The following is a 25,238-nucleotide window of genomic DNA, read 5'->3' on the forward strand; positions in this document are numbered from 1 at the left end:
GGTTAGCTTCGGTGGTTTCCGATTTAACACTTCTAAAGTTCAAATATATAGAGAGTGCCATTTTCCTTTATGTGAAACACATTCCAAAACATGTTCAGATTTGAGCTAGAATCGACCTCCGTCCGCTATTGGCGGGGGTCAGTGACCGGCTGGATGGCCAATACCCAAAAGCCGCAGAAAATACACGCCCGTTACAATTGCCTTTCGGTTTTCCGTTTTTGGAAAAGCCCAACATCTTGAACAAGCGGGGATAAATCGCCAACGAGCATTTGGTTACCCCCCAAAAAAAAAGAAAAACGGCAAAAAGATTAAACATGGAAAATTAATCTGCGACGAGGCGCCTTCACGGGTGGCTCCGCTGGCACCGTTCAAGTCGCTCAGGAGAAACAAAGATCGTGTGGGCTTTTTCCACGCGCCAACATCGTGCTGCGTATCGTCGACGAGTGATTGCGTCCTGGTCGATGTTTCACCTGGAGTGCGTCGCGGAGTCCAATCCGGGCGTCCGGCCTTTCGGGCACTCTTGATTGATGGAGGAACAAAAGCGCACGTGTGGCAATTCCTTCTGCTATCAGATCAAAGTGTCGCTTTGCAAAAGTAACATTGAGCTCCAAACCTTTTTCATCAACGATGTTCTTCGACCACTGTGAAGAAGAAGAAAGGCACAAAGTTTAAAATCAGACTGCCAAACAAGCATAAATACGTACAGCAGACGCCCGCTATTCCCGAGGGGTGGCCAAAAGGGAAAGTTTATCAAAGAATTCACACTCATTATAATCGCCACCAAGGGAAAGAAATGGCTTTTTTTTTTTTTTTTCCCCCCATGAAAAAAATGTGAATAGGTAGGGCATCGGGCGAAAGAAAACGTGAATAATCGGAGGTTTCTGCAATGGATGGGGCAAAGGTTCCCCAAAAATCGACCCTTCTGCAAATGCCGAGCGGCGAATCTACGGGCGTCCACTCACTGTACACGTTTGTGGAAGTCAGCGGGTGAGATCTGGACTTCCGGCTCCAGTCAAGAGTCCGCCGATCCCGCAAAAGAGGAACGACCGGCCCGGAGAAAACGCCATCTGTGCAGTAACGCCCCAAAAATATGTCGACACGTTCAAAACGCAGTTTGGGAAGTCGCGTTCGTTACCTTAGCGGTCGCGCCGTCCGACGCTTGACGGGTCTCGGAACGTTCCGCGCGCCGGTCACGCCGACCGACCGCCCGAGGCGCGAGCCGACGACTCGCGGCAAAAGCCGGGAGAGTTTTCAACATGGAGGAACGGAGGGAGGGGGCCCCATATGGAATTCCGCTCGGGTCCCCGTCCGGGCTTCGGCGGAACCGGTCTCGTCGAGCCCAGCTTGCTCCCGTTCCACACGGACGAGAACGACTCACGCTGAAGATTGTCAAAGGCACGTTGAAGGAGAGAGCTCGGCGGTCCCTGAAGGTGTGTAAAGTCCAAATCCTCCCATCATTGGGAGGTTTGTTCCAAAACCTTTGAATTATATTCTGACGGTTTAGGAAAATCTGAGAAAAATATCATTTGCTTCATCATTTCGAAGACAGCGTAACAACGACAATCGACGTAGCGAAAAAACAAAGAAGAAGAAAAAAAGCCATCCGAAAATTGCCTTGGCACCACACAAATCACATGCCAAAGTGTAATTGCGGTATTGCAAAAGCTAGCGCTTCTTATTGGAAGATTTGGAGACTGGATATGTGTTCCGCCTTCCGCGGGAGGGAAAGGAAGCCAACCCTTGGATTGAAGAAGTGGTTGACCCTTGACCCTTTTGTCACGGGCCACATCCTAGTTCTGACTTCCCTCAGAAGGCCATTGCCACTGTGAACCCATATAAATGAATAATCGCCTCATATAATTATACATAGGGCACAAATTGATGGATACTAGGTTTGAAATCAAAAGCGTCTATGAAAAGGTTTTTCAACTGTTCCATTTCTTTTCAAAGGGGGATTGATTGGCAACCGAAAACGCTCAACGAGTGAAGACAATTTGCAATTTTGATCTTTTCGACGCACGTGATCTGCTTTCACGGGCCACATAAAATAATGCGGCGGACCGGATCTGGCCCCCCGGGCCACTAGTTTGATCGCCTGTGCTGTCGTCGATAGTCAGACGGGTGACAAAACTGTTGCAGTTCAGCCAGATTCCAGCAGGGGTATCTGACAATCTCTCTTGAGGTCATGCGCAGCAGCTCGATGGGGTTGAGGTCAGGACTTGGTATACTGCTATCAACTCGTATAAAGCTGGAAAAGGTTGCAAAGAGACCGGGCCGGGTCCCGAAGCAGAACCTCTTTCCCCGAGGCATCTTACCTGCGGCGCTTCGTCTCTTAGAGGGGACTCTTGTCCCATCATAGTGAACACCGTACAGCGCCGTTCGACGTGATAAATGTTGCCCACTGGACATCCGTTGCACTCTGGTCATCTTGGAAGGGGCATCCCTCAGAGGCTCCATCTGCTGTCCCTTCTCAAGGTTTCTTTTCCTCCACAAATGGACTTTTGCGTCTTTCCTCGCCCCATTGGGGGGTTTAGTTAGGGGATGTCGTCAATATTTGCCAACTGTGGGCCTGCGAAGCCCTTTGAGACTCGTTGGCGATTAAGGAGCGGAACAAATAAACTTGACTTGACAAAAGTATCGCTAAAATTCTTGATGTTCATCACTCCATGGTTAGACAAATTGTCCGTAAATGGAGGAAGTTCCGCACGTGCTTCTCTTCCAAGGAATGGGCCTCCTGGAAAGAGGAGCGCCAGAGCCCAACACGGCGCTGAATGCTCGACGAGGTCAAAAAGAACCCGAGAGTGTCAAATGAAGACTTACAGAAATCACTGGCACATGCCAACATCTCCGTTGACAAATCTACCATAAATCAAACCATTAACAAGAATGGGCTTCGTGGGCGAACACCAAGGTGGAAGCACTGTACGGAGCAGGGGTGTCAAGCGTACGGCCGCGGGCCAGAACCGGTCCGTCAAGGGGTCCGGTGTGCCCCGTTGGGCTCGAGAACACCATCCGTCCATTCTCAACACCGCTTACCCTTTTCGGGGTCGCGGGGCGCCGGCGCCTATCTCAGCCCACTTCGGGCGAAAGGCGGACTACGCCCTGGACTGGTCGCCGGTCAGTGGCAGGGCGCATATAGACGCGGACAACCATTCGCACTCTCATTCACGCCGTCACTGAGTGGGAACTGAAGTCAGGCGAGTGGGCCGCTACACCATCACAGAACACATTCACTGCTATTTTTCAATCAAAGTCACTCGAACTTTCTATTTCCGTCCACTAGAGGGCGCACTGGCGACTGCCTTCTGAAATTGGCTGCTCCTCAGGATTTGGATGTTAAAAGGTGTCAAGTTTCAGCAGCAAAGCAAGCCGACTTCATATCACATTCTGTGCCACATTTGTACCACACTTCTGTGAAAATAAACATTTCAAAAAACCGAATATTGCAAACATGTCAGTCAACAGCTTCAGTTCAAAAGAGAGTGAACCATTTCATGTTTTCTTCCTGCGATGCCACAACTTATATTTTGAGGTAAACATTTAAAAGGGACATTTCTGAATAGTTCCCACTTTAGGTGAGTCAGTTGAGCTCGTCAAGATTTCCAGATGTAAAAGTATGTACATTTAAAATGATTATTAGCTAATCTAACATAACTACTTGAAATAAATAAATAATGAATTCATTTTGTGTTGAAAATGATATTTTTGGAAAACGCCATTGCAGGCTCCGCCCCCTTCTGACGGCCTTGGTTAAAAACAAATCTTAATAATCGGAGCCGATTTCTTTGACAGTTCACTAACTGGCCATGAAGATTCGAGATGCTTAATTTATCATGAGCACGGTAAAAACCCGACACGAGCACTGAGCTATGAAATCCTTACTTTGCTAGTCTCCTCCCACCGACTCCAAAGAATATAAAAGATAATTCAAGAAGAGTTTGAACGAATGAAGCGGGCCAAGGCAATATACATCAAACAATGTAAACAATTTTGAAACGCTAATCTCAGATGAACATCCAACATATGTATTATTGCCAGGTTTCGCTTCCATTTTGGAAGTAGCCAATGGGGTTGGCCCGTGGCGTGACGTCAGCCGGGTGCTGTCTCTGTGGGAATCCATTCCAGTGAGAAGCCACTCCGTTCCAGCGTTCCGGGTTTTGCTGGGTCTAGCTGTCGTGCTGCTGGGCTCTCGTGCGCTCGCGTGATTGTTTGTTTTTTTAGTATTATGATTATTTTGGAAGTGGACTAATTTTGTTTGCACTTTGGGACGCATTCGGACTATCCGAGTCACTTATGGGACACGCGTGCCGCGTCCCAGCTCGCGCCGGTCCGGCTCAGTGAGTGCGGGGATGTGCGACTCGGCGGCGGCTTGGCAGCGGCGTGCAGGCCGGGGGGCGCCCGGGGCCGACGCGTGACGGCCGCTGCGCTCCACCGAGGCCAGCCACAGCCAGCCTGAGCCGGGAGCACGTTGACTCTTCCGCCCGTTCGCCGGCTGTCTGGGGGCTTATGGAGTGCACCTGAATGCGCGCCGCGTTGGGATCGTGAGAGCCGGGTAAGCGGACGCGGCCGTCGGCGTCTCCGAGGCTGGATGCTCGCCGCTAGCTCGGCGGGCTAGCCGCTAGCCGCTAGCCGTCTTTGTCTGACAGACGACCGGGGAGGGAGCTAAGCGCTTTGCTTCCATCGTCGGACACGTCCTCGTCTGGAGTTTGGCGTGTGCGGACTTTGGGAGCAAACGCGTCACTTGGGCGTGATGACGTTCAGGCCGCTTTGTGTGTTTGCTCCCAAACTCCAAGTCCAACTTGTTTTCCAGCAGGAGCGTGTCTCCCTCGCAGGTGGATGGAGAGCAGGCGCTTGTGTACTTTAAACGACGCCCGTGAGCGAGTTGCTTTTCAGCTGAATGTATGTTGACGTTATGACCGTTTATCACGCCGCAAAGAACGGACGCCACACTGGGTCAGAATTCACTTTTGTAAAATACTAAACAGTAGAAATTCCAGACATGAAGTTACAGTATGCAAATAAAAAACGGGGATTCTTGTAAGAAAGAAGGAATGGGGGGGATGGGGAGGGGAGGGGGGAAGAACCACACACACAGTACCAAGCGGCATTTAAGTCACAAATGAAGAAGGGCATTTAAATGAACACCTAATGGAGCTCAGACAAGAGAGGAACATTCAAATGATCGTTGCTAGCAATGTTTACCCTTGTTTTAATAGCATGCTTGCTTTTATGTGTTTTCATTAAGGCATGAGGGAACCCGTTTGGTTCAGTTGGTGTTACATAAAGCGGAGTGTCACTTTGACTCCGCTTTTCAACCTGAAAGTGATTTTGCAAGTGTGAAGTCGTAGCAATATTCTTAATAATAGATAAATTCTTAACGCTCGTCTTGTAATCTGTTTGCCAAACAGACGCGTCCGATAATGGATTTCGCTAGCCGTGTAGCGGGCCACCGAGGGCCTCCAACTAAGTGTTTAGAAAAGAAGCTCCATCCCGGAGCAATATTCGATGTTTGCTGCTCAAGGCAGCGTTATTGTGTGTTTTTATAGCTCACAGTGTTCACCCGGTGGAGCTGTGAGCTTGTATTGACGTGCATGTTGGCTTTGCACGAAGCTGTCAGCGAGACGCAGCCCGGCTAACATGCTAACTGGTAGCCACATAGCTTGCTAGCTAGTCGGGAGTTGGCATTCGTGCTTATGTGTTGTCTTAAGGCACATGTTTGCATTCATTTTACACGTTTCTTTCCACTCAACTTAACTCTTGAATATGTTGGTAGTTTAATAAGTGTGCCCAAATCCCTCCAAACGTTCGTAACGTGGCGAATGTGACGCAAGCTACGTGATGTCAATGTGCGTCTTCATCGCAAACTTTCTCACTTCCGGAGTTCTATTTCGTCGTGATTTGCCTTCAGCTTCATTATTTTTGTTCGTCCGTAATAACACGTACATTTGACTACTGTTGAATGTTTTTCGACATGATTTATTGCTGTAGGTCGAGGAGGGCAAAACCAAATATTTTTGCTCTTTTTATATGTAATATAATAGAAATGCAGCTATCTCATCTATCTAACCAACGAACTAACTAGCTTGAAAACTGACCCGTATGTGTCTCGTGCACATTATCGATGGGAAAAGTGACAAAATGGTGGAACTAGAACAAGCTTATTAAAGTGCACAAACTATAATCTAATAAAGTTAAACAATGTCATCAAAAGTCTAGTTTGGATCAGAATGCGACCAATGACCACAGTATAATAATCATGTTTTAAAATATTATGTCAATCACAACTGAGTGTAACACATCAGCATGTTAGTCATCCAAATATTAGTATCAGAAGGCAATAGCCCAAATAAATGTTACTAAAAGACTGATACAATCTAATGTTTTCATATTTACATTGGTGTGTGTGCAAGGTCGTGTTTACGAAGGGCTTCTGTTCTGACGACAGCAATGTAACACCATTTGGTACATAAGGCGTAACATGCTAGTCAATCGCTAACCCACGAGAACACAAAAGTAGTCATAATTACTGTAAATATTTGTCTGAAAAACATTTATCCACCATAAATATAGAGTGAACTGAGTCCAGACTCACCAAAATGTTCAACCAAAGTTACCAAACCATATCCTTTTGTCTAATGAAATCATATACCGGTAATCAAAACGCCATAGACAAGCTATTACCAAAAAATTGCATTGATTCTACGGTAATATTAAATAAAATTTATTATTATTATTATTAAACGTAAGCGCTGCATGTCTTCCAGTAGAGCTCAGGGCTGGCCAGCATGAAGGTGCACAACTCGAAATTCAGACTTGCATGTATAGTCTAAAAACCCCTTCAAAAACCGCTTAAAAATCTGCGACATAGTACGGACGTGAACGATGAATCGCGATATAACGGACGGACACTGTATATGAAAATGTCTCGTGTTGTGCAGGAGGCCATGTGGGCAGCAGGGCGGCGGCGCCGGGTCCAGCCCTGAGGCGGCGTCCTGCGGCTGGGAGGAGCGCGTCCCTCCTGCAGCCCCCCCCTGCGGCTCTCCGGGACGCCCCTACTAAGATGTCCCTCAGCAGCGGCCCTGCAGGCGGCAAAGGTGTGGACTCCAACGCGGTAGACACGTACGACAGCGGTGATGAGTGGGACATCGGTGTGGGCAATCTGATCATTGACCTGGACGCCGACCTGGAGAAGGACAAACTGGAGATGTCCAGCAGTAAGGAGGGCGGCGGCGCCATGGCCGCCCCGCCAGGCGCCGTTGCCGCTTTGCCCGACAACATCAAGTTCGTCAGTCCTGTCGGCAGCGGGCAGGGAAAAGACAGCAAATCCAAATCCAAGCGCAGTAAGAACTCAAAAGAAGGCGTCAAGACGGCCACGCCGCCAGACGCCATCAAGAAGGAGCTTCCGGGTCGGGACCCAGTGGCCCAGAACCTCAGCTCGGCCCTGACCAAGGGAGGCGACAAGTCCGGCAAAGCCTCCCGGGTCCCCCCGGCCGTCAAGAAGGACAAGGACGGCTTGTCCGCAAAGGCTAAGAAGGACAAAAATGAGATTGACAAGGAGCCGCCGCTGCCGCCCGGGGCCTCCATTCTGCCTGCCGGGGCCCCTCGTGGCAGCCCCTTCGAGGGCCAGCAGAACTCTGAGGCCCAGGCCACCGCCGAGCACTTGGGTCACGTGGCTCTGGACTCGGTGGGAATGGGACAGCCTGTCGCCATGACAACAGAGGAGGAGGAAGACGAGGAAGAGGAGATGCAGAACGGAGAATGTCGGAACCTCAAGAAGATGCTGTGTGGGGATAAGGTAAGACCCCGGTCTTACTTTATAAATGTCATTTGAGTGACTGTTTAGTTTTGATGTACTCAATTTAGGGTTGGGGAGGGGAGGGCTTACTCTGCTAAGTCGACCACAAAAATTGGTTGATGCAAAAATGTCTGCCTCGAGGCAAGAACAAATATTCATACAAGCATATTTGTGCCACCCGGGACCAATTTGAGCTTCCGGAACCATTTGGACACACTCCATGTTGAGACTCTTGTTGCATACGGACACACTGTTGGCCCTGTGAAAAACCACAGAGAAAAACCACAGAGGAGTGTCTTTAAGTGATTTTAAGACATTATTTGATGTATTTTTCTTTTCTTTTTTTTTCCATCCTAAAATTGTAATCGCTAGCACACTAATGTTAATCGCGAATGCTTACCGTTTAGCAAAGGCTATTTTTGTTGTGTCTAATTTATATACGGAGATTATATCCGTATGTCAAAAACACAAAAAAATATGTCTCCAGTAGTTGGAGCTGCTCTAGTACGGCAACAGACAGCCACTGTGACAAAATAAACTTTCAGGACATAAAAACATACTACAGAGAGTCGCTTAGCAAAGGAAAGGTTGGTTACCAGTAATGAGATAATGTTGGTACAATGACAATTGGGCAAATGGTGCAGATAGTTCTCAAGCACGTGTGGCTATTCTGCAGATAAGCAAATAATAGTGCAGAGTGACGAGACTACTTCATTGAGTGCACTTATAATGTAGTAGTGTCCCAACAGAAATGTGCAAAATTGGCAGCATATTGTAATGAAATTGTAAGTCAACTGTTTCAGAAGTAAGAAGAAGCTCTTGGAATGTCTGCTGATTTTAGTTTGCATTGTTGGATAGCGCCTACCTGGGGGAAGGAGCTGGAAGAGGTGGTGACCAGGATGTGGAGGCTCCAAGAGGATTTTGCATGCGCTTGTCTTAGTTCTGGCAGCGTGAAAGACCTCAAGGGTCGGTAGGGGGGTACCAACAATTTTTCCAGCAGTCCTGACAGTCCGTTGGAGTCGGAATTTGTCCTTTTTTGTAGCAGCACCAAAGCAGACTGTGATGGAAGAACACAGGACTGATTCGATGACCGCTGTGGAGAACTACCGTGGGAGGCCGTGCTTCCTCAGAAGTACAGCCTCTGCTGGGCCTTTTTAAGGATGGAGTTGATGTTGGTCTCCCACTTCAGGTCTTGAAAAACTGTAATTCCCAGGAACTTGAAGGTCTCGACAGTTGACGCAGGGCCGTTGGACAGCATGAGGGGCAGCTGTGGCGAAGGATGCCTCCTGAAGTCCAGGATCAGCTCTACAGGCTTGAGTGTGTTCAGCTCCGGGTTGTATCGGCCGCACCACAGCTCCGACCTCTCCACTTGAGGCCGATGACTGTGGTGTCGTCTGTAAACTTCATGAGTTTGACAGCTGGCTGTGTTGAGGTGCGGTCATTCCTTTTCAATCCTGCAGTAGAAGGTGTTCAAGTCGTCAGCCAGTCCTTTATTGTTCTCCACTTGGGTGATGGTCGCTTGTAGTTGGTTAGCCATTGTAGACCACTCCAGACTGACTTAGAGTAGTTAGCAGTAAACTGTTGTTCCAGCTTTTCTGCATAATTCCTCCTGGCAATGTTAATTTCTTTTGTCAGCTGGTTTCTGGCCTGGCGAAGTTGTTGAAGTTTGGCAGTGTTATTGAAAGGGCGAAAGGTCGTTGTTGGTACACACATCTTCACAGAAGCTGTTCTAGGATGTGACATTGTCTGTATATCATCCAGGCTGCCAGTTGAAGTTTCAAAGACACTCCAATCTGTGCGGTCTAAAACAATGTTGAAGTTCTAACTTTGCTTCATTGGTCCACTTTTTCACTGTTTTCACCATCGGCTTTGCACCTTTAATTTTGTGCCTGTATGTTTGTGTTAAGTGTATTAAACAGTGATCAGACAAATCCAAAGCTGCACCGGGAATAGAACTGTACAAGCACTTCAGCCTGCCATAGCAGCTCGCACAGTACGTAGAATGACTTACATTTTAGAAATAGCGACTCCAAGTCCAGGCTGCAGTGTGTGTTGAGCTCCGTGACGTCGGTACACCATTTTGCGTTGAATAGGAAGCATATTGCGCCACCTTCTGTTTTCCCTGATAGCTCCGTGTCGCGGTCCGCTTGGTTTAGTTGGAAGCCTTACCACACCATTCACAAAGCCATGTCCCCGTGAAGCACAGGGTCTTGACTGGTCTTTGTGAAAGATTAAAATCGTCACTTTGGTTGGGTAGAGAGTGGAGTTTTGCGTGGTGAATTGACAGGAGCGGTATTCGGAATCCACGCTGTCAAAGCGTAACCTGGACTCGGGCACGCTTTCTTCTGTGGCGTCGTCTTCGCTTCCTCCGTGCTCCATAAAATGCAGCAGCTCTGCCGGTGAGTAACTCAAAGAAAAAACTGTGGATTTGTGAAAGAATGTCCGGAGTAGACTCCCGAATGTTTAGCAAGTCTTTACTTGTGTAAGTAAGTCGCATAATTTCTCCAAAGACTAAGAAAAAGGACATAAACATAAATGGTACGAGAGCGTGTTACCACTCTGGTAGGCGCCATCTCAATTGTCCAAATCCTGGGAATTTCAGCCTCTCAACAGTAAATATTCTCCGATTTCTGACATCCTCCATGAAAGCAGAATGATTAGCTTTGTGTTTTTCATCAAAATATGACATATGCAAACATCTGCTCTGACTTTGGAGAACAATGATCAACATTTTTGCAGATCGTCATCAATTCATGTTTGTGTGTTTTTTGCACCGCAATTTGAAATCATGTCCTGTTTTTGAAAAAAGAGGTGGAAATTAAAATTGTTTTTCTTCTATGCGATTAACTGAAAAACTAATCGACAGAGAAGTTTATTGCACGTGGCAGACGAATGTTCACTTTCATGGACTGGCACAGTCTCTCCAACAGACCTTTTGTTTCTTTCTTCGTTTTTGTTCACAAAAATTGCTAGCTCAACGCTAACACAATGAATGTAAAGCACCACTGGCGAGCTATCGAACATTAACATCGAACTCGCAACACTTTTAGCTCTCAAAATAATAAATATTGGTCCACAAACACTGTATAAACACATACAAACAGGCAATCTAACGATACTCTCTAGCATATATTCAAACTCTGTGAAACACGAGTTATAATAACAGTATTCGGTCGTGACTTCTACTTTCTTTGTTACTGCTTGTGTATCTCAATGCGCGCCACCACACCGCCCCTCAGAGGTCAAGATGTGCACAGCAGTTACTTTATGTAACCAATTGGTTAATAATAAATGAGTCCGTTTCTCTCAGACCCACAGTTTCTGATTATTGTTCTCTATTTGAGTAATATCACTTGATCATCAAGCCTTTTCTAACATTCTAACAATTTGCCTCAAGAATGCCCCCGCTAGCTTAATGCTAACATATAATAATAGAAAATGCCATTGACGGGCTAATGTCTAGTATTCTTCAGCCTCTGTTAAAAAAAAAAAAAACTACGTATTTTCACGACCGTAAGGCGCACTGTATTAAAAGGCGCAGTCTCAGTTACGGGGCCTATTTCTGTATTTAACACATACACATAAGGCGCACCGTATTATTGGACGCAGGCATGGTAAAACATACGCTCGCTTAAAACGTACAGTAGCATGCAAGCACGCTAAAACAATGTTTTTAAAAAGGCAGCGGGAGCAAAACTGAGTTCGGTTGTACTTTATCGAAGTATTTAACAATGTACTCAAGTTATTTTTGGATCAATCCTCATCCACAAATCCATCAAAGTCCTCATCTTCTGTATCCGAAATGAACAGCTGGGCAAGTTCTCCATCAAACACGCCTGGTTCCCTCTCGTCATTGTCGGAGTCGGTCTCGTCGCCGTGCGGCTCCTCAGAAATGATGCCGGCTTTTACGAAAGCTCGAACAACAGTGCAAGCAGACACGCTAGCCCGAGCATCAACAATCCATTCACAAATTGTGGCGTAACTCGCCCGGCGCTGCGTCCTAGTCTTAGTAAAGCTGTGTTCGCCATCTGTCATCCATCGCTTCCACGCCGCTCGCAACTTCACTTTGAACGCCCTGTTTACACGGATGTCCAGCAGTTCCTTCGTCAAGCCTCCTTGAATGATGGCAAGCTTCCTCACTTGCTGCACATGGCAGAGTTATTGCACTCAGTCGAATGGCGACTTGAGACGCTTCTCCCGGCTGTTCTTTGCTCATTAATCCATTGCTCGAGTTGGTCTTCCAACTCGGGCAATGTTGTTTTGCACAATGCACACCCTGGCGCTATATACCTACTGGGGGCGTGCCCTTAGCGTCCTCCTTCACACGCACCCTTCCCCCTTTACGTCCGCATGCTGTCCTCAGCGACGTCCGCCTTTCCTCTGTATAAGCAGCTTGTCGGCAGGAAATGCTCCCAGTCGGTCAAGCGGTCAAAAAAAAAAAGTCAAGCGGAGCGCTCATCACACAACATTTATAGATGTTGGAACTCGGTGCACACATAAGGCGCACCGCATTATAAGGCGCCCTGTGCATTTTGGAGAAAATTTAAGATTTTTAAGTGCGCCTTATGGTAGGGAAAATACGGTACATTATGTGTGATTATTGCTGAAATTGAATCAGACCTATCGCTGTATCGGCCAAAACTCAAGGCTGCAAATATCGGTATCGGATCCGAAGTTGGATCAGGACGTTCGTACTGTTTATCAGCACTTTAAAACAAAGAAAAATGTTTTGCAAATCTGAAACGCTTTGAATAAACATGTGCTTTAAGACATTTAAACCAAGTTAAAAGAGTCCAAATTTTGCCGCCAATCTTTTCCCTTTTCCTGCAAATGAATATTGTCTCCAAATATCGGCTGTCGGCCTCCCTGACTATTAATAATCGGTAGCGACCCTGAAAAAAACACATGGGTCTTGTCTATCGCTACTTATTACCGCTGACCACGCGAATGGAATTAAAAGACGAAGCCGCTTCGAGCCCTCGGCGCGCGGCCCTGCACGCTGGACCCTTCGTTGCTCATGAGCCACCGTCGCCACGCCGCCAGTGACGCCGTTTGCGGGGGACTTTCTGGTGCGGCACACGCTCACACGCTCAACTCATCTAAGAAACCAATCACACACACAAAAAAAATGTTTTTATTTTTCTCAAGTTCAGCACTTGAATATGTATAATTTTCACTTTTTATTTACTCGCTCTTATTTAGATATGCAGGGATTACTTTTCTCAGTTGTGCTCATAAGTTTGATTACCCAGGCAGAATTTGTAAAGTCTGTCCCGTTCTATAAATAAAACATGAAGGATCAGGCAAAACGCATTTAATTGTATTTCTAATGGGATTCAAATTAAACGATTAAGGCATCTCAGAAAAGCAAAATTATTAAAAAAAAAATAATAATGACACGGTCCTAGTTTAGTCATCAGTCATATTTTAATATATATTATTTAAATATTTCACAAATTCTACCAGAGTATGCAGACTTGAGCACAACTGTACATATAAGCAGTTGTACATATTTGTTTATAATAAATATGGTTTTATAATAAATTCCAAAAGATTTTGGGATTTGACTGAAGTACTGATTCCAAGCAGATGTAGATGCAACCAAAAGGCTGCTTGAAGATATAGCACACTGTAGGATCTTCAAGACATTTTCTTGATTTGGACCTCTTTCAATTTTAGTCCTATACCCCTGCCATAGAGCAATAACATAATTCATTAGAATGGAAAGAATTAAACATTTTGTACTGTAAGTGACTCAGTAAGATGCTGTAATATTAGTCGTCCTTTACAGAGGACGAAGAATCTATTCCTGTGAGTATTGTTATATTGTCTACATGTGTTGCTCCACCGTTTGTGTTCAAATACCCGTTACCTTTAAAACCGCAACTATCGACGCTAACCGGTAGCTTGTCAAAGGCGTTTTGCATGGTTTGTTAGCACTGAGCTAAGTGGACTTTCCTAAGGCAGAGCTATGTGCTTGTTTGAAATACAAAATGCTGTCTGCCCCCTTCCAGATGGAGTCGCCCAGCCCCACGCCGGCTCCGCCCCCCTTGCACCTGCTGGCCGGGGCGGCCAACAGCGACATCTCTTCGCCGTGCGAGCAGATCATGGTGCGCACGCGTTCGGTGGCGGTCAACACGGCGGACGCGGCGCAGGCCACTGAGCCGGAGTGCCTGGGACCGTGCGAGCCCGGAACCAGCGTCAACCTGGAAGGCATCGTGTGGCAGGAGACGGAAGATGGTCGGCGCCACCAAAAATACAACAAATGCTTCTACTTCTACTCACTATAATAGGAATTCCACTACTCCCTCTGTCGTGATAAGGGTGTAGGGAATGAGCGAATGATTCCAAACGTAACGACTGTGTTCAGAATTATTTGCTCATTCTCTACTCCCTAATCAGTCTATATAGGGAGTTTTGGTGGATAAGAGGGCTTCTTAAACTTTTGGGCGTCCAAGGAGGAATCTTCGGTGCCCCTAAATACCACAGCACTTAACTCATTGACTTTCAGCTGGTGTCGAGTATTTTAACTGATCTTTCAAGACCCGCAGAAAAATTGTTCTGTGACAACAGTAGAAGCACCGAACGTACCAAAAGAAAAAGGTGACTCTTCTTTCACCAGAAAAAAAAGCTTGTTTCTAACTTTTTGGGTTATTTCGGAATGCGTTGTTTTCACCAAAAACACCAAAAAACACTGATCAGCAGATCAGTGACTTTGACGTTAATATTTTTTGCTTTTGCATAAAACAATCAAAACAAGACTGAGAAAGAACTTTTGATGGCAAAATAATCATTTATGTACAGATATACGACTAAGAAACGCGCCCAGAGCAACGCTGATTCCCCACATGGCTCGAGTTGAACGTCAGCAGCTGTTTTTTTTTTTTTTTTTTTTTTTATAAATATAAATATACACATGGCGTTGGCCATTCACTCCATGAACTGCATCATCTTTTCTCACCATCGCGACACAGTTTCTACGACCTACCGCCACACTTAACTCTTTTTCTACCACACATATACGTACAGTGGGTACGGTAAGTCTTCAGACCCCCTTACATTTTTCACTCAGTTATATTGCAGCCATTTGCTAAAATCATTTAAGTTCATTTTTTCCCTCATTAATGTGCATCACCAAAACATATTACCATTACACAACAAATTGAGGGATAACTAGTTTTGAAATCAGAAGACAAGGATAATAGTTTGTTCAAGTACTGCTTAAGTTGCTGAAGAAGAAGGGTGTCGTAACAGAAAAATGCAATATCTCAACATAATTGTTTATTATTATGACAATTTGGAATTTGGGTACAGATTTTAGCAAAAAATCACGGAAGTTAACGAGCACAATTTGCTTTTGCGGGCCACATAAAATGATGTGGTGGGCCCCCGGGCCTTGAGTTTGGCACCTATGATCTACAGGGATCTGTTAGTCGTAACGATGGTTTACGAACCTGAAGTTCACAGACGAGCTGGTCGAGTTTCTCTTCCACGCCTACCAGGAGAAAAATGTGCTTGACGAATACATTCGTTGGTTGCAGGAAATGTTTGGATTCCAGTTGACAAATCCAAACATCCACGGAGGTCAATGAGTTAAAGTTGCCTGTTTTCAATTAAAAAAGTTGTGATTTTACAAATTCATATGATTAAGAGAAAACAAGTTTATTATGAGAAGAAAGGCTTATTTCTTCAACGAAGACAACAACAAGTTTTTGTGGGGATAAAACGTTGAAATCTGGATTGAGCAATGTGACAAGATTTTCCCAAAATGACATACTGTCAAAATGCCGAGAGTCTGGTTGGAATGGCCACGTCAACTTGAGGACTTGAATAGTTCCCGAAACAAGTCCACTAAAAAGCCCCTTTTGTAGTGATTAGGGAGTAAAGAATACGTGAATCGTTCTTCATTCCTTACTTCCGCATCACTAGAAGATGCGCTAATGTGTTCATGTCTTGTCTTTGTACATCTTTGTGTGTTCGCCTGCGCCGTGCGCAGGCATGCTGGTGGTGAACGTGACGTGGAGGAACAAGACGTACGTGGGAACCCTGCTGGACTGTACCAGACACGACTGGGCCCCACCCAGGTTCGTTTACACAACGGACGCTAAGGCCCGGTACACAGATCTGAAAACAATCTTCATCTGTTGCAGACCCATCACGTGAAGATAACAAATCTGGCATTTAACAGTTTGGGTAGCACTGTGTGTGGTGCGCTCCGATAATCTCTGCTCAGAACCCCACACACGTAAAGATTCTGTTCCACCACCGATCTAGAATCCAGCCCACCAAGACAGAAATCTCGCGTGATGGAACAAAAACCAAGAAGAAGAAACACTACCGCGATATGTTGCGTCGATGTTTCCAGTGTTTCAGAAGGGGCCGCGGGCGGGGGTCTTGTAGAATGGCAAAGTCGTCCGGAAAAACTTTTTGCCGTCTGTGGAACCCACTTTAATACAAAATATGACATCGGGTAGGACATGTTTGTTTTTATTTATGGCCGCTTCCTTGTTCTTCAGTCAGGTCGCTTCCTGATTGACTACATTCCATTTCACGTCACCATTCGCCGAGTCGTTAGATTTTGGTCGTAAATATGAAATGCGTTTAATATTTCAAATACACTCTTAACACACAACAGACCGTAGGATCGTCTTATCTGATCATCTCACAAGACATAGGATTGTCTTTGTGCATACCAGGCCGAAGCTAATTTGCCTGTCACGTGCTGACCGAGCCGCGGATGTCTTGCAGGTTCTGCGATTCGCCCACCAGCGACGTTGAGATGCGAGGCGGGCGCGGCCGAGGCAAGCGGATGCGTCCGGGCGGCGGAGTGCCGACCAACGACAACAGCACGTCGTCGGACAACAAAGGAAGCGGCAAGACCCGCGGGGGGGCCGCCGGCGCCAACGGCAAAGGGCGGCGCGGCAGCCAGACCGTCGGCGCTGGTGGCGGCGGCGCGGAGGACGCCAAGGCCAGTCCCTCCTCCGCCAAGAGGAAGAGCAAGGCCGCCTCCGACATGGAGCCCACCTCCAGCTCCGAGGACACCAAAGCGTCCAAGCGCATGCGAAGCAACTCCACTGGCGCCGCCCACCCTCTCCCTGCAGGGAAGCCGGAGCCCCCCGCCCCGCCCCAGCTGGACCGCACGTGCCCCTCACCCGTGCTCATCGACTGCCCCCACCCCAACTGCAACAAGAAGTACAAGCACGTCAACGGCCTCAAGTACCACCAGGCGCGCGCCCACCACGAGCACGATGCCGACAAGTACCACCCGACGCCCGCTCACCTCCACCACGACGCCGACAAGTACCACACGGCGCGTCCCCACAACCACGAGCAAGACGCCGACAGTGAATACGGCGACGAGCCCGGCCTCCACCCCGACGCCGCCTCCTGCAACGGCGCCGCCATCTCCCCGGCGCGCTCCGCCACACCTAAAGGCCGGGGCTTCGACGCCCCCTCGCCATCGCCGGGGAAGCAGCCGACCAAGCACGGCAAGAAGACGACTGGCGAGGGCGAGCCCGACGGCACGGACGGCGAGTGTTTGACAGACGAGGCGAGTAACGACGGCGTAGACGACAGGAAAGCCAAGAAGATGGCGGCCGGAGGGAAAATGGACAAAATGGCCTCGAAGGGCATGAAGCCCGGTCGCCCCGTGGCGCCCGCCGGCCCCTCCGCGCCGCCCTCTTACAACCTGCAGGCCGCCTCTCCCGCGCTGGGCTCCGTGATGCAACCGACCCCAAAGAACAACCAATCAAAAAACCCCTCGCTTGTGGAGCCCGGCTCCAGCCCCCTCGCCAAAGACAAGAAGAAGAAAGACAAGAAGAGGCGGGAGGCCGACAGTCCGAAGGGGGCGCGGCCGGAGGAGGGATATGCGGAAGCGGGCGACGCCCTGCTCAACGGCTCCTCGGAAGCTCAGCAGAGCCGCTTGGCGAGCATCAAGGCGGCGGCCGACAAAGTCTACAGTTTCTCGGACAACGCGCCCAGCCCGTCCCTGGGAGGCAGCGGCAGGACGGAGGGCGCCCTGGGGCAAAACGGTGCCGACGGAGGCGTGTCCGTCCAGACCGGCAGCCCCGCCTACTCCGACATTTCTGACGCCGGCGAGGACGGCGAAGGGAAGGCGGACGGCGTCAAGGTGAAAACGGAGCCCGACCCCAAGAAGGCGCTGTTCTCTCCTCAAGGGCTGCCCGCCAAGGAAGCCCCCTACTACCCCAACTACGACGCCTACTACCCCTCCGGCTACGCCAACGCCAGTCCCGCGTCCGCCGCCGCCCCGCTGCCGCCGCACGCGGAGGGCCGGCCGAAGAAGGAGGAGGGCCCGGAGGGGGCCGAGGAGGTCAAGGTGAAAGCGGAGCCTCAGGAGGACAGGAAGACGGAGCCCGGACCCCCGCAGCCGTCGGTCATCCAGCAGCGTGCCAATGTGTACGCCCCCCCGCCGCTCTACTACAACCAGTACTACGCCCAGCCCTACTCGTACTCCCCCGACCAGGCCTACCACGCCCACCTGCTGGCCTCCAGCCCCGCCTACCGGCAGCAGTGCGAGGAGCGGCAGAGGCTGGCCGACAAGATGGCCGGCGACAAGAAGGCGGAGGGGAAAGCCTCGGCGGGGCCGCCCACCCTGACGCCGGCCCCCGCCCTCGCCAAGCCCAAGGAGGCGGGGCCGGAGCAGGCCAAGTCCGTCATCATGGTAAAGAGCGAGGACCCCAAGGCCGCCGCCCCGCCCGAAGGGCTGAAGATGAAGCTGAGTGAAACGGGGCACCACGGGAAGGACGAGGCCGCCATGTGGTACAGACAGGTACGACCACGCTTGCTCCGTTTGAAGGACATAGGTGGGGAATTTGGGGAACGTGGGGCTCCGGTTCAAGCCCCACGCCAAAAGCGGAAGTTTGCGAGCAATTGGCGCACCCGCCCGAATTTCTACTGATTTGAGATTCGGAAATGATGAATGCCATCATTCATTTTTGCTCCCTCCCCAATCACTGCAAAGGGATTTTCGGAACTATCTAGGAGGTGCACAAGCATTTTGACACGTTGTCGTTTTTTGCCAAATCTTGTCATGTCGCTACGAAATACTTGAGTTTGTTATTGGCCTTCAAAGCGCTATTTTTTTGTCGGAAATTGACGTCCGTGTAATTCCTCGGCACGGAAGTAAGGGTTTTCTTGCGTTGGTGCAGGACAAGTTCCAAAAAGAATCTGCGCCTACTGACTTTATAAATGTTGAATTGTGAAACTGGAAACCTTTCTTCAGAATTGTGGGAATTAACTGGGAATTATTGGAAAGGCTTCATATTCAAGCACGTAGTGTATTTATCAACATTTACTCTTGTCATAAGCGGGCAGCGATGCAAACATAATAGTTAAAAAGCAGGCCATTTCAACTGCTTTATTTGTAACTTGAGCAAATTTGAATGTTGAGTTCAGCATTCTTCATCCCACTGAGCCAAAAAATGCCAACAAAGTCTACATTGAAAATGTGCAAAGAAAATAGCCCTTCCCCCTCCCCAAAAGTCCCATTCAACATCCAAAGAAATACAAAAAGCATCTCCGTCTTGCCTCAAGTATTTTCCGGCAACGCATCGGCTCTCGATATTCAACTGGACTTGTTTTACTCAGGATTATGCCAAATTGTATTTTCCCCATCGAGCACTAACCTTCAATTTTGTACATTTCAGTTTTTTTCCCCCATTTGTTAATTCCGAGTAGGGACAGACCATATGGCAATATCAAATTCATATCCTGGTACAAATTGATTCCCTTCATGGTAACTAACGGGATACAATATATATGGCAATATAAACTTTGCTATGGAAAAATCTAAAAGCCGTTCCGAGACGATGTCGAGCAGTAACGCGATTGCTCGCTAGAGACCAAATTTACACAGCGCAGCCCTCGTTTCCAACTTCCATCTTGCAATCTCGGAACCCCCGATATGACATCTGCGGTTTGTTCGTTCGCGATGCGGGCATCCCTCCTAACCGACCGCCGCCCGCTTTTCGCAGGAGCCCGACGCCCGCCTGTGGCCGTACGTGTACCCCAACAAGTACTCGGACGCCCCCAAAGCGCAGGAGGACGAGCGCGAGCACGACAGGAAGTTGAAGGAGGAGCGTCTGCGGCAGAAGGAGGCGGCGCCGCAGAAAGAGGAGGCCAAGGAGGGGGCGGAGGCCCGGGCGCAGGTGCCCCCGGAGGAGCAGCAGCAGCAGCGGGCCGCGGCCAAGGAGGCGCGGCCCGCCCACGTGCAGTTTTCGGCCCCCCTGGCGCAGCACCAGGGCTACGTGCCCTACATGCACGGACCCTACGGCTACGGGCAGGCCTACGAGCCCGGGCACCCCGGACACCCCGGGTACAGGGGCGTGCCCTCCGTCATGATGCAGAATTACCACGGTAAGCCCGGAGCTGGCTGCGCTTGTCGCTATGACAACCACAATAAAGACGTGCCTCGAAACTCCGTATCATGATAAAGACGCAACTTTGAGGAAAAACAACAAAACCAAAACTTAAGACTTTTCAAATCTTAAAAAGATGTTTTTTTTCTTTGACCCCCACACTCAAAGAGAGTTAACAGTTTTGGTCGTCACGTGTGTGGTGCGCTCCGCTAATATCGACACAGAACACCGCACACAAAGATTCCGTTCAAAGTCTCACGAGATCACACGTAATCTCACGAAACCGAAGAAGCCCTTCCAGCTTTGCGACAAGGTTTCCCGAGTGTTCCCGAAGGTCGCCGGAGTCGAGGGAGAGCCTTGTAAAATGGCGATGTTCTCAAAATACGAACCCACTTTTATATACAGAAAACGACATCGGGTAAGACATTTTTGTTTTCACGAAAGGTCGCTTCCTCTTGTTGAGTCGTCGGGGTTGTTGTTTCTTGATTGGCTACATTCTGTGCCACGTCACCACTCTCGGCGTCGCGACGCAGCAGCAGTTGGCGTTCCCCACACACACGGGAGTTGTTGACGTAAACATGGAACAAGTTCGTTAAAATCGAGACAAATCGCACATCTGACCTAAGGACAATCTTATAGCGTCATCTTATAAGACTTAAGAATGTCTGACGATTGACACGCTTGGTCGGGAAGGGGCAGAATCGGCCCGAAAACAAGCCGATTGTCTTTCGGGCCTGAGACAATGAATTCACTGCCAGCCCTCCCAGTTAACATGGATATTTGACTTCTAAATCAGTCAGTGGCCGTGAATGAGTTCAAACAAAGACTCAGTGAATTACACTAGCACAAAATCGTGAAAGGCAAAAAAGAGAATACAACAATGATGTGATCAAATCAATAAAAACAATAACAGCAATCAGAACACCAAGACAAGAAAAACGATGCAATAGAAATACAACCAAGACAAAATTAAAACAACAAAAAGGAAATTAAATCGAGAAATCAAAGACATGATGAAAATTAAGACGTCACAAAAGAGCAATGGTAAAAACGGATAGAAACACCACAGCGACAGGAAAAACACTGCAGAGACACCATCAAAAATCATTGAAAGCTGAGATAACGCCACCAAGGGAAACACATCAAAGACGATTCAAACGTCACAAAGACACAGCGAGTAGAAAAGGGCAGGAGGAAAACGCCAAGGGGGGAAAAAAGCAGCAGATAGCAGAAAAAAAAACACTTACAACAATGGCTTAAAGTACTCGGGTGCAGTGCTGGAAATCCAGCGCATCAACTTTTTGGGAACGACTGGCCCCGCGCGCGTGTCGAGGAAGTGCTTTCACACCATAACCAATCAAAAGAAAGTCTGAGTCCGTCCAGCGGGCGCTAGCCAATCAGAGGGACGCGTCTTGTCGAGTAATAGCGGCACGACAAATCCCGACGCACGATCCGCGAATCTTACGAAATGAAAGCTGAATTCGTTCAACACGGCGAAGAGAGGCAGCGTTCGTTGAGAAAGGTGTCCCAAACAAATGCCGCTGGCCACGGCTGCAGGGAGATGGAAAGAGCCGCAAAGGAGTGTAACTTGTCCGCCGCAAAGTTGGGGGTCCTGCTCTCGCTCTTCCGAGTACGTTAGCGACGTCGCGAAGAAATGAGTCACGGACGTCTACATCTGCCACGGTGGCTTCACTGCGCGAACGTGGATGGGACCGTAGCGACACGCGCGTGCCCGTTCATAGATGAAATCCTTTCAAATTGCGCCGCGTTGGTCCATGATCTTTCAAAGACAAAACAGCATTCACCAAAGTGTCTGAAGCAAAGCAACAGACCAGGCGTTGCTCGCAAGTGATACAAAACCTTTGGCCAATCGGCCTCCTGACTGACTGACGGCTGCGGGGCCAGAAGGTCTCCCACTACAATCCGACGACAAATGAAAAAGGATCGTCCATTTTTGCATCAGCTGTTCATCAAGTAGTTGTTTATATGATGATAAATTGCTTATCCATTCATAAGATGATCTGGATGCAGTCATTTCATTCCAGTCCACCCTTGCAATAAGTCCGAAATACCCGATTTAAATACACCCGCGGCACGTTTTTATAGCATTTACAGTTTTTCCCAAAGGTCTTTAAACATACTTTTAAAGCAATGCAAATACATTGAAGCACACACAATAGATATATAGTTCCGTTCCTACGCTGGTGACGTGACGCCGCGTAAGTAGGATTTCACCGTTAAAGTCGAAATTTACAGCGAAATACTTCTGTTACGGGTATTGTCCCACGTGATTGTGACAGCAAGCTCAGCGTGTGTGAAGAAGAAGAAGAATCACTTTTTATTGTCATGAACATGCATGCATGTTCACATGACACACACATGAAATGTGTTCTCTGCGTTTAACCCATCACAGTGAACGCATACACATTAGCGGAACACACTGGAGCAGGGGGCAGCTAAAGCGCCCGGGGAGCATTTCGGGGTATCGGTGTCTCGCTCAAGGACACCGCCGCCGTGAGTCCGGGGGGATGGCGGCGGACGGTCCGGTCGGCGTCTCGAACCTCGGTCCCCCGCGGCGGCAGGCGACGATCTTCGCCATCGGGCCACGTCTGCGGGCGCGTGCGTCGATGTGCGAGTGAGACGGTGACTGCGAAGGAGGAAGGAGCGCGCGCCGGTGCGAGTGTGTACAGTGGCAAGTGTAGCGACGGCGACCGGGGGGGAGAGGAGCGATTAGCGGAGGACCCGTTGATGTCGAATGCGCAGAGGAGCTAATAAAGCCGTTAAAGCAGCAAATCGGGCGCTTCGTGCCTTTATCGTGCGACGAGAGAAGGGAGTTGACCCCTGCGTCAGGTGACCGTAGCGGGAAAGGTTAACACTTCGTACGAAGAAATTCAAATAAAAAAAGTAAGATGCCGTACGTAGCATTACTGCTGAGAGTGTGAAAAAGGCCAAGATACTCCCGCCGCACAAACACAGGACGGGCACGATGCACTAGCGAAGCAGAAACACGACGGTGCGGGGACAAAATGGCGGACGAGGCACGGGCGGCGTAAAGTCGAAACGTCGTAGGTCGAGTACGTCGTCGCTCGAGGACTTCCCGTATTGAGACCAAGAGAAATGAAGAACACAAAAATATTGTACAAATAGAGCAACAACTCAAATAACTTCACCTCAACAAAATCTGAACCCCAATGTAGTGCTTGATTACTGCATCTGTATTCACACGCACCTCACAAAATAAACCAACAAAACATTTCAGGCGGCGAGATTTCGGAGATTATTTGGACTCGTAAAGCGTGTCAAACACAACAAAGACCGTCATAATAGAGCTTGAAACACGATAAAACTCTATTCGAAGTGAGACCGACACCAAAAAAACGGGGGGGGAACAAAGACGGAACAAACACTGCAGAGATGAGACCAAAAAAAACAGCAGAGAGATGAAAAAACAAAAGCGAGCCAACGGTCACCATCGAAAGCGAGCGAAAGAAGCACGACGGGATCGAAGCCCACCAAAGTCTAACCGACGGCGCACGGGTGTGTCCTCAGGCTCGTACCTCCCCGCCGGTTACTCCTTCTCGCCGTACGCCGGCAAAGCGGCGGCGGAGGAGGGCGGCGGCGCCGGCGAGAACGCGTCCCGTTCCAGCCCCACGGTGAGGGGGGCGGCGGCGGGCGGCGGCGAGGCCAAAGCGCTGGAGCTCCTGCAGCAGCACGCCAGCCACTACAAGAGCAAGTCGCCCGCCGCCGACAAGACGCCGCACGAGCGCGACGGCGAGCGGCCGCCGCGATCGTCGCCCTCGCAGCGCGGGCTGCCCGCGCACCATCAGCACCACCAACACCATCACCACCTGGCCTACCCGCTGCTCGCCGGCCAGTACGACCTGGCGTACGCCGCAGGTGACTCTCCCGTCCTTCTTTTCCTCACTTCCTATTTCCTTTGCTCCTCATTCCTTTTTCGATTCCCTTCCCCCTTGCTACTTTCGTTCCTGACTTTCTCACATTCCCTTCCTTCCTCCTTTTGTTTCCTTCCTTTCTTGCTTTTAACTTCAGTTTTCCTTATTTGTTGTCTTTCCTTTGTTCTCGATTCCTACCTTTTCTTCCGTATTTCTTTCCATCCTTCCTGTTTCCTTTTTCTAAATTCCTTTATTCCGTCTTTCCTACCTTCTTCCATTTTCCTTATTTCCTTCATCTTCTGTTCTTTTGTTTCTTTCTTCCTTCATTTCTGTCTTTGGTCCCTTTTTCGTTCTGGTTCCCTTTTTCCTTTCGCGCGTCTGAGCTGCCACTTCTTTTCTTCCTCTCCTTTTGCACTTTTACTCTTGACTCTTGCTTCTTTTCTGTTTTCCCGCTTGACTTACTTTCTTGTTTCTTATTTCTGTCCATCTGCCTTGCTTGCTTTTTCCTTAATTCCTTCCTTCCTTCCTTCCCGGTACCAACCGGTGGCCACGATTTGCGTTCCTGTCGGCCAAACTCCATCTGTGACTCCGCCTGTCCGTCTGTCGTCAGGCTTGTCGTCGTCGGCGATGGTCGCCAGTCAGCAGGCGTCGGCGCCGTCCGTGTACCCGCCCCCGCGGAGGTGAGGAAGGCAGCGCGGCCCGCCGGCCCCGCTCGTGTGAGCGGATCTCACGAGGAAGCCGTCGCCGCGACGACGGGCGGGCCCCGGTCCCGCCGCCCCCGCGGACGGCCGGACGGCGGAAGGACGGAACCGCTTCCTCCTCTTCCTCGCCGTTTCATCGAGTACAAAACACTGTGGAGTGACCAATCAGAGCACAGCCTTCCCACGGGGCCGCAGCGGTGTCAGGCTTCGGACCGCCCCCCCCGCCCCACTCGGTGTGTAGCTGTACTGTCGTGTGTGTGCGCGTATGTGTAAATAGTGTACAGAGGAATAATTTTAAGAGGTTGGATGCTGTTTTGTTTCCTTCTTTTTTTTTTTTTTTTTTTTTTTTTTTGTCTTGGTTGTTTTTCTACTCTTGTGGATCCTATTAAAAACATGTAGCTGGACCAACCACGCCAGGCCCCGCCTCCTCAGTGACATCGCCGCGATGCGCCCAATCAAAGCGGTCGCCTGC

At 49.1% G+C, this 25,238-nt stretch overlaps 1 protein-coding gene across 2 annotated transcripts; it reads left to right on the forward strand.

The window, feature by feature from the left end:
• Nucleotides 1–4,150: 4,150 nt before the first annotated feature.
• On the forward strand, nucleotides 4,151–25,090 carry LOC133402520 (zinc finger protein 609-like). Of its 2 annotated transcripts, none has more exons than XM_061676367.1 (8): nucleotides 4,151–4,552; nucleotides 6,939–7,795; nucleotides 13,810–14,035; nucleotides 15,792–15,879; nucleotides 16,544–18,584; nucleotides 19,789–20,170; nucleotides 23,722–24,069; nucleotides 24,676–25,090. In XM_061676367.1, the coding sequence occupies exons 2-8, from the start codon at nucleotides 7,061–7,063 to the stop codon at nucleotides 24,747–24,749; spliced, it is 3,894 nt and encodes a 1,297-aa protein (XP_061532351.1). In that variant the 5' UTR covers nucleotides 4,151–4,552; nucleotides 6,939–7,060; the 3' UTR covers nucleotides 24,750–25,090. The 2 variants fall into 2 exon arrangements, with proteins under 2 accessions (XP_061532351.1, XP_061532352.1); XM_061676368.1 differs by lacking the exon at nucleotides 4,151–4,552 and adding an exon at nucleotides 4,825–4,953.
• The last annotated feature ends 148 nt before the right edge of the window (nucleotides 25,091–25,238 follow it).

This window comes from Phycodurus eques, chromosome 5 (assembly GCF_024500275.1).
Source record: "Phycodurus eques isolate BA_2022a chromosome 5, UOR_Pequ_1.1, whole genome shotgun sequence".
Taxonomy (NCBI): domain Eukaryota; kingdom Metazoa; phylum Chordata; class Actinopteri; order Syngnathiformes; family Syngnathidae; genus Phycodurus; species Phycodurus eques.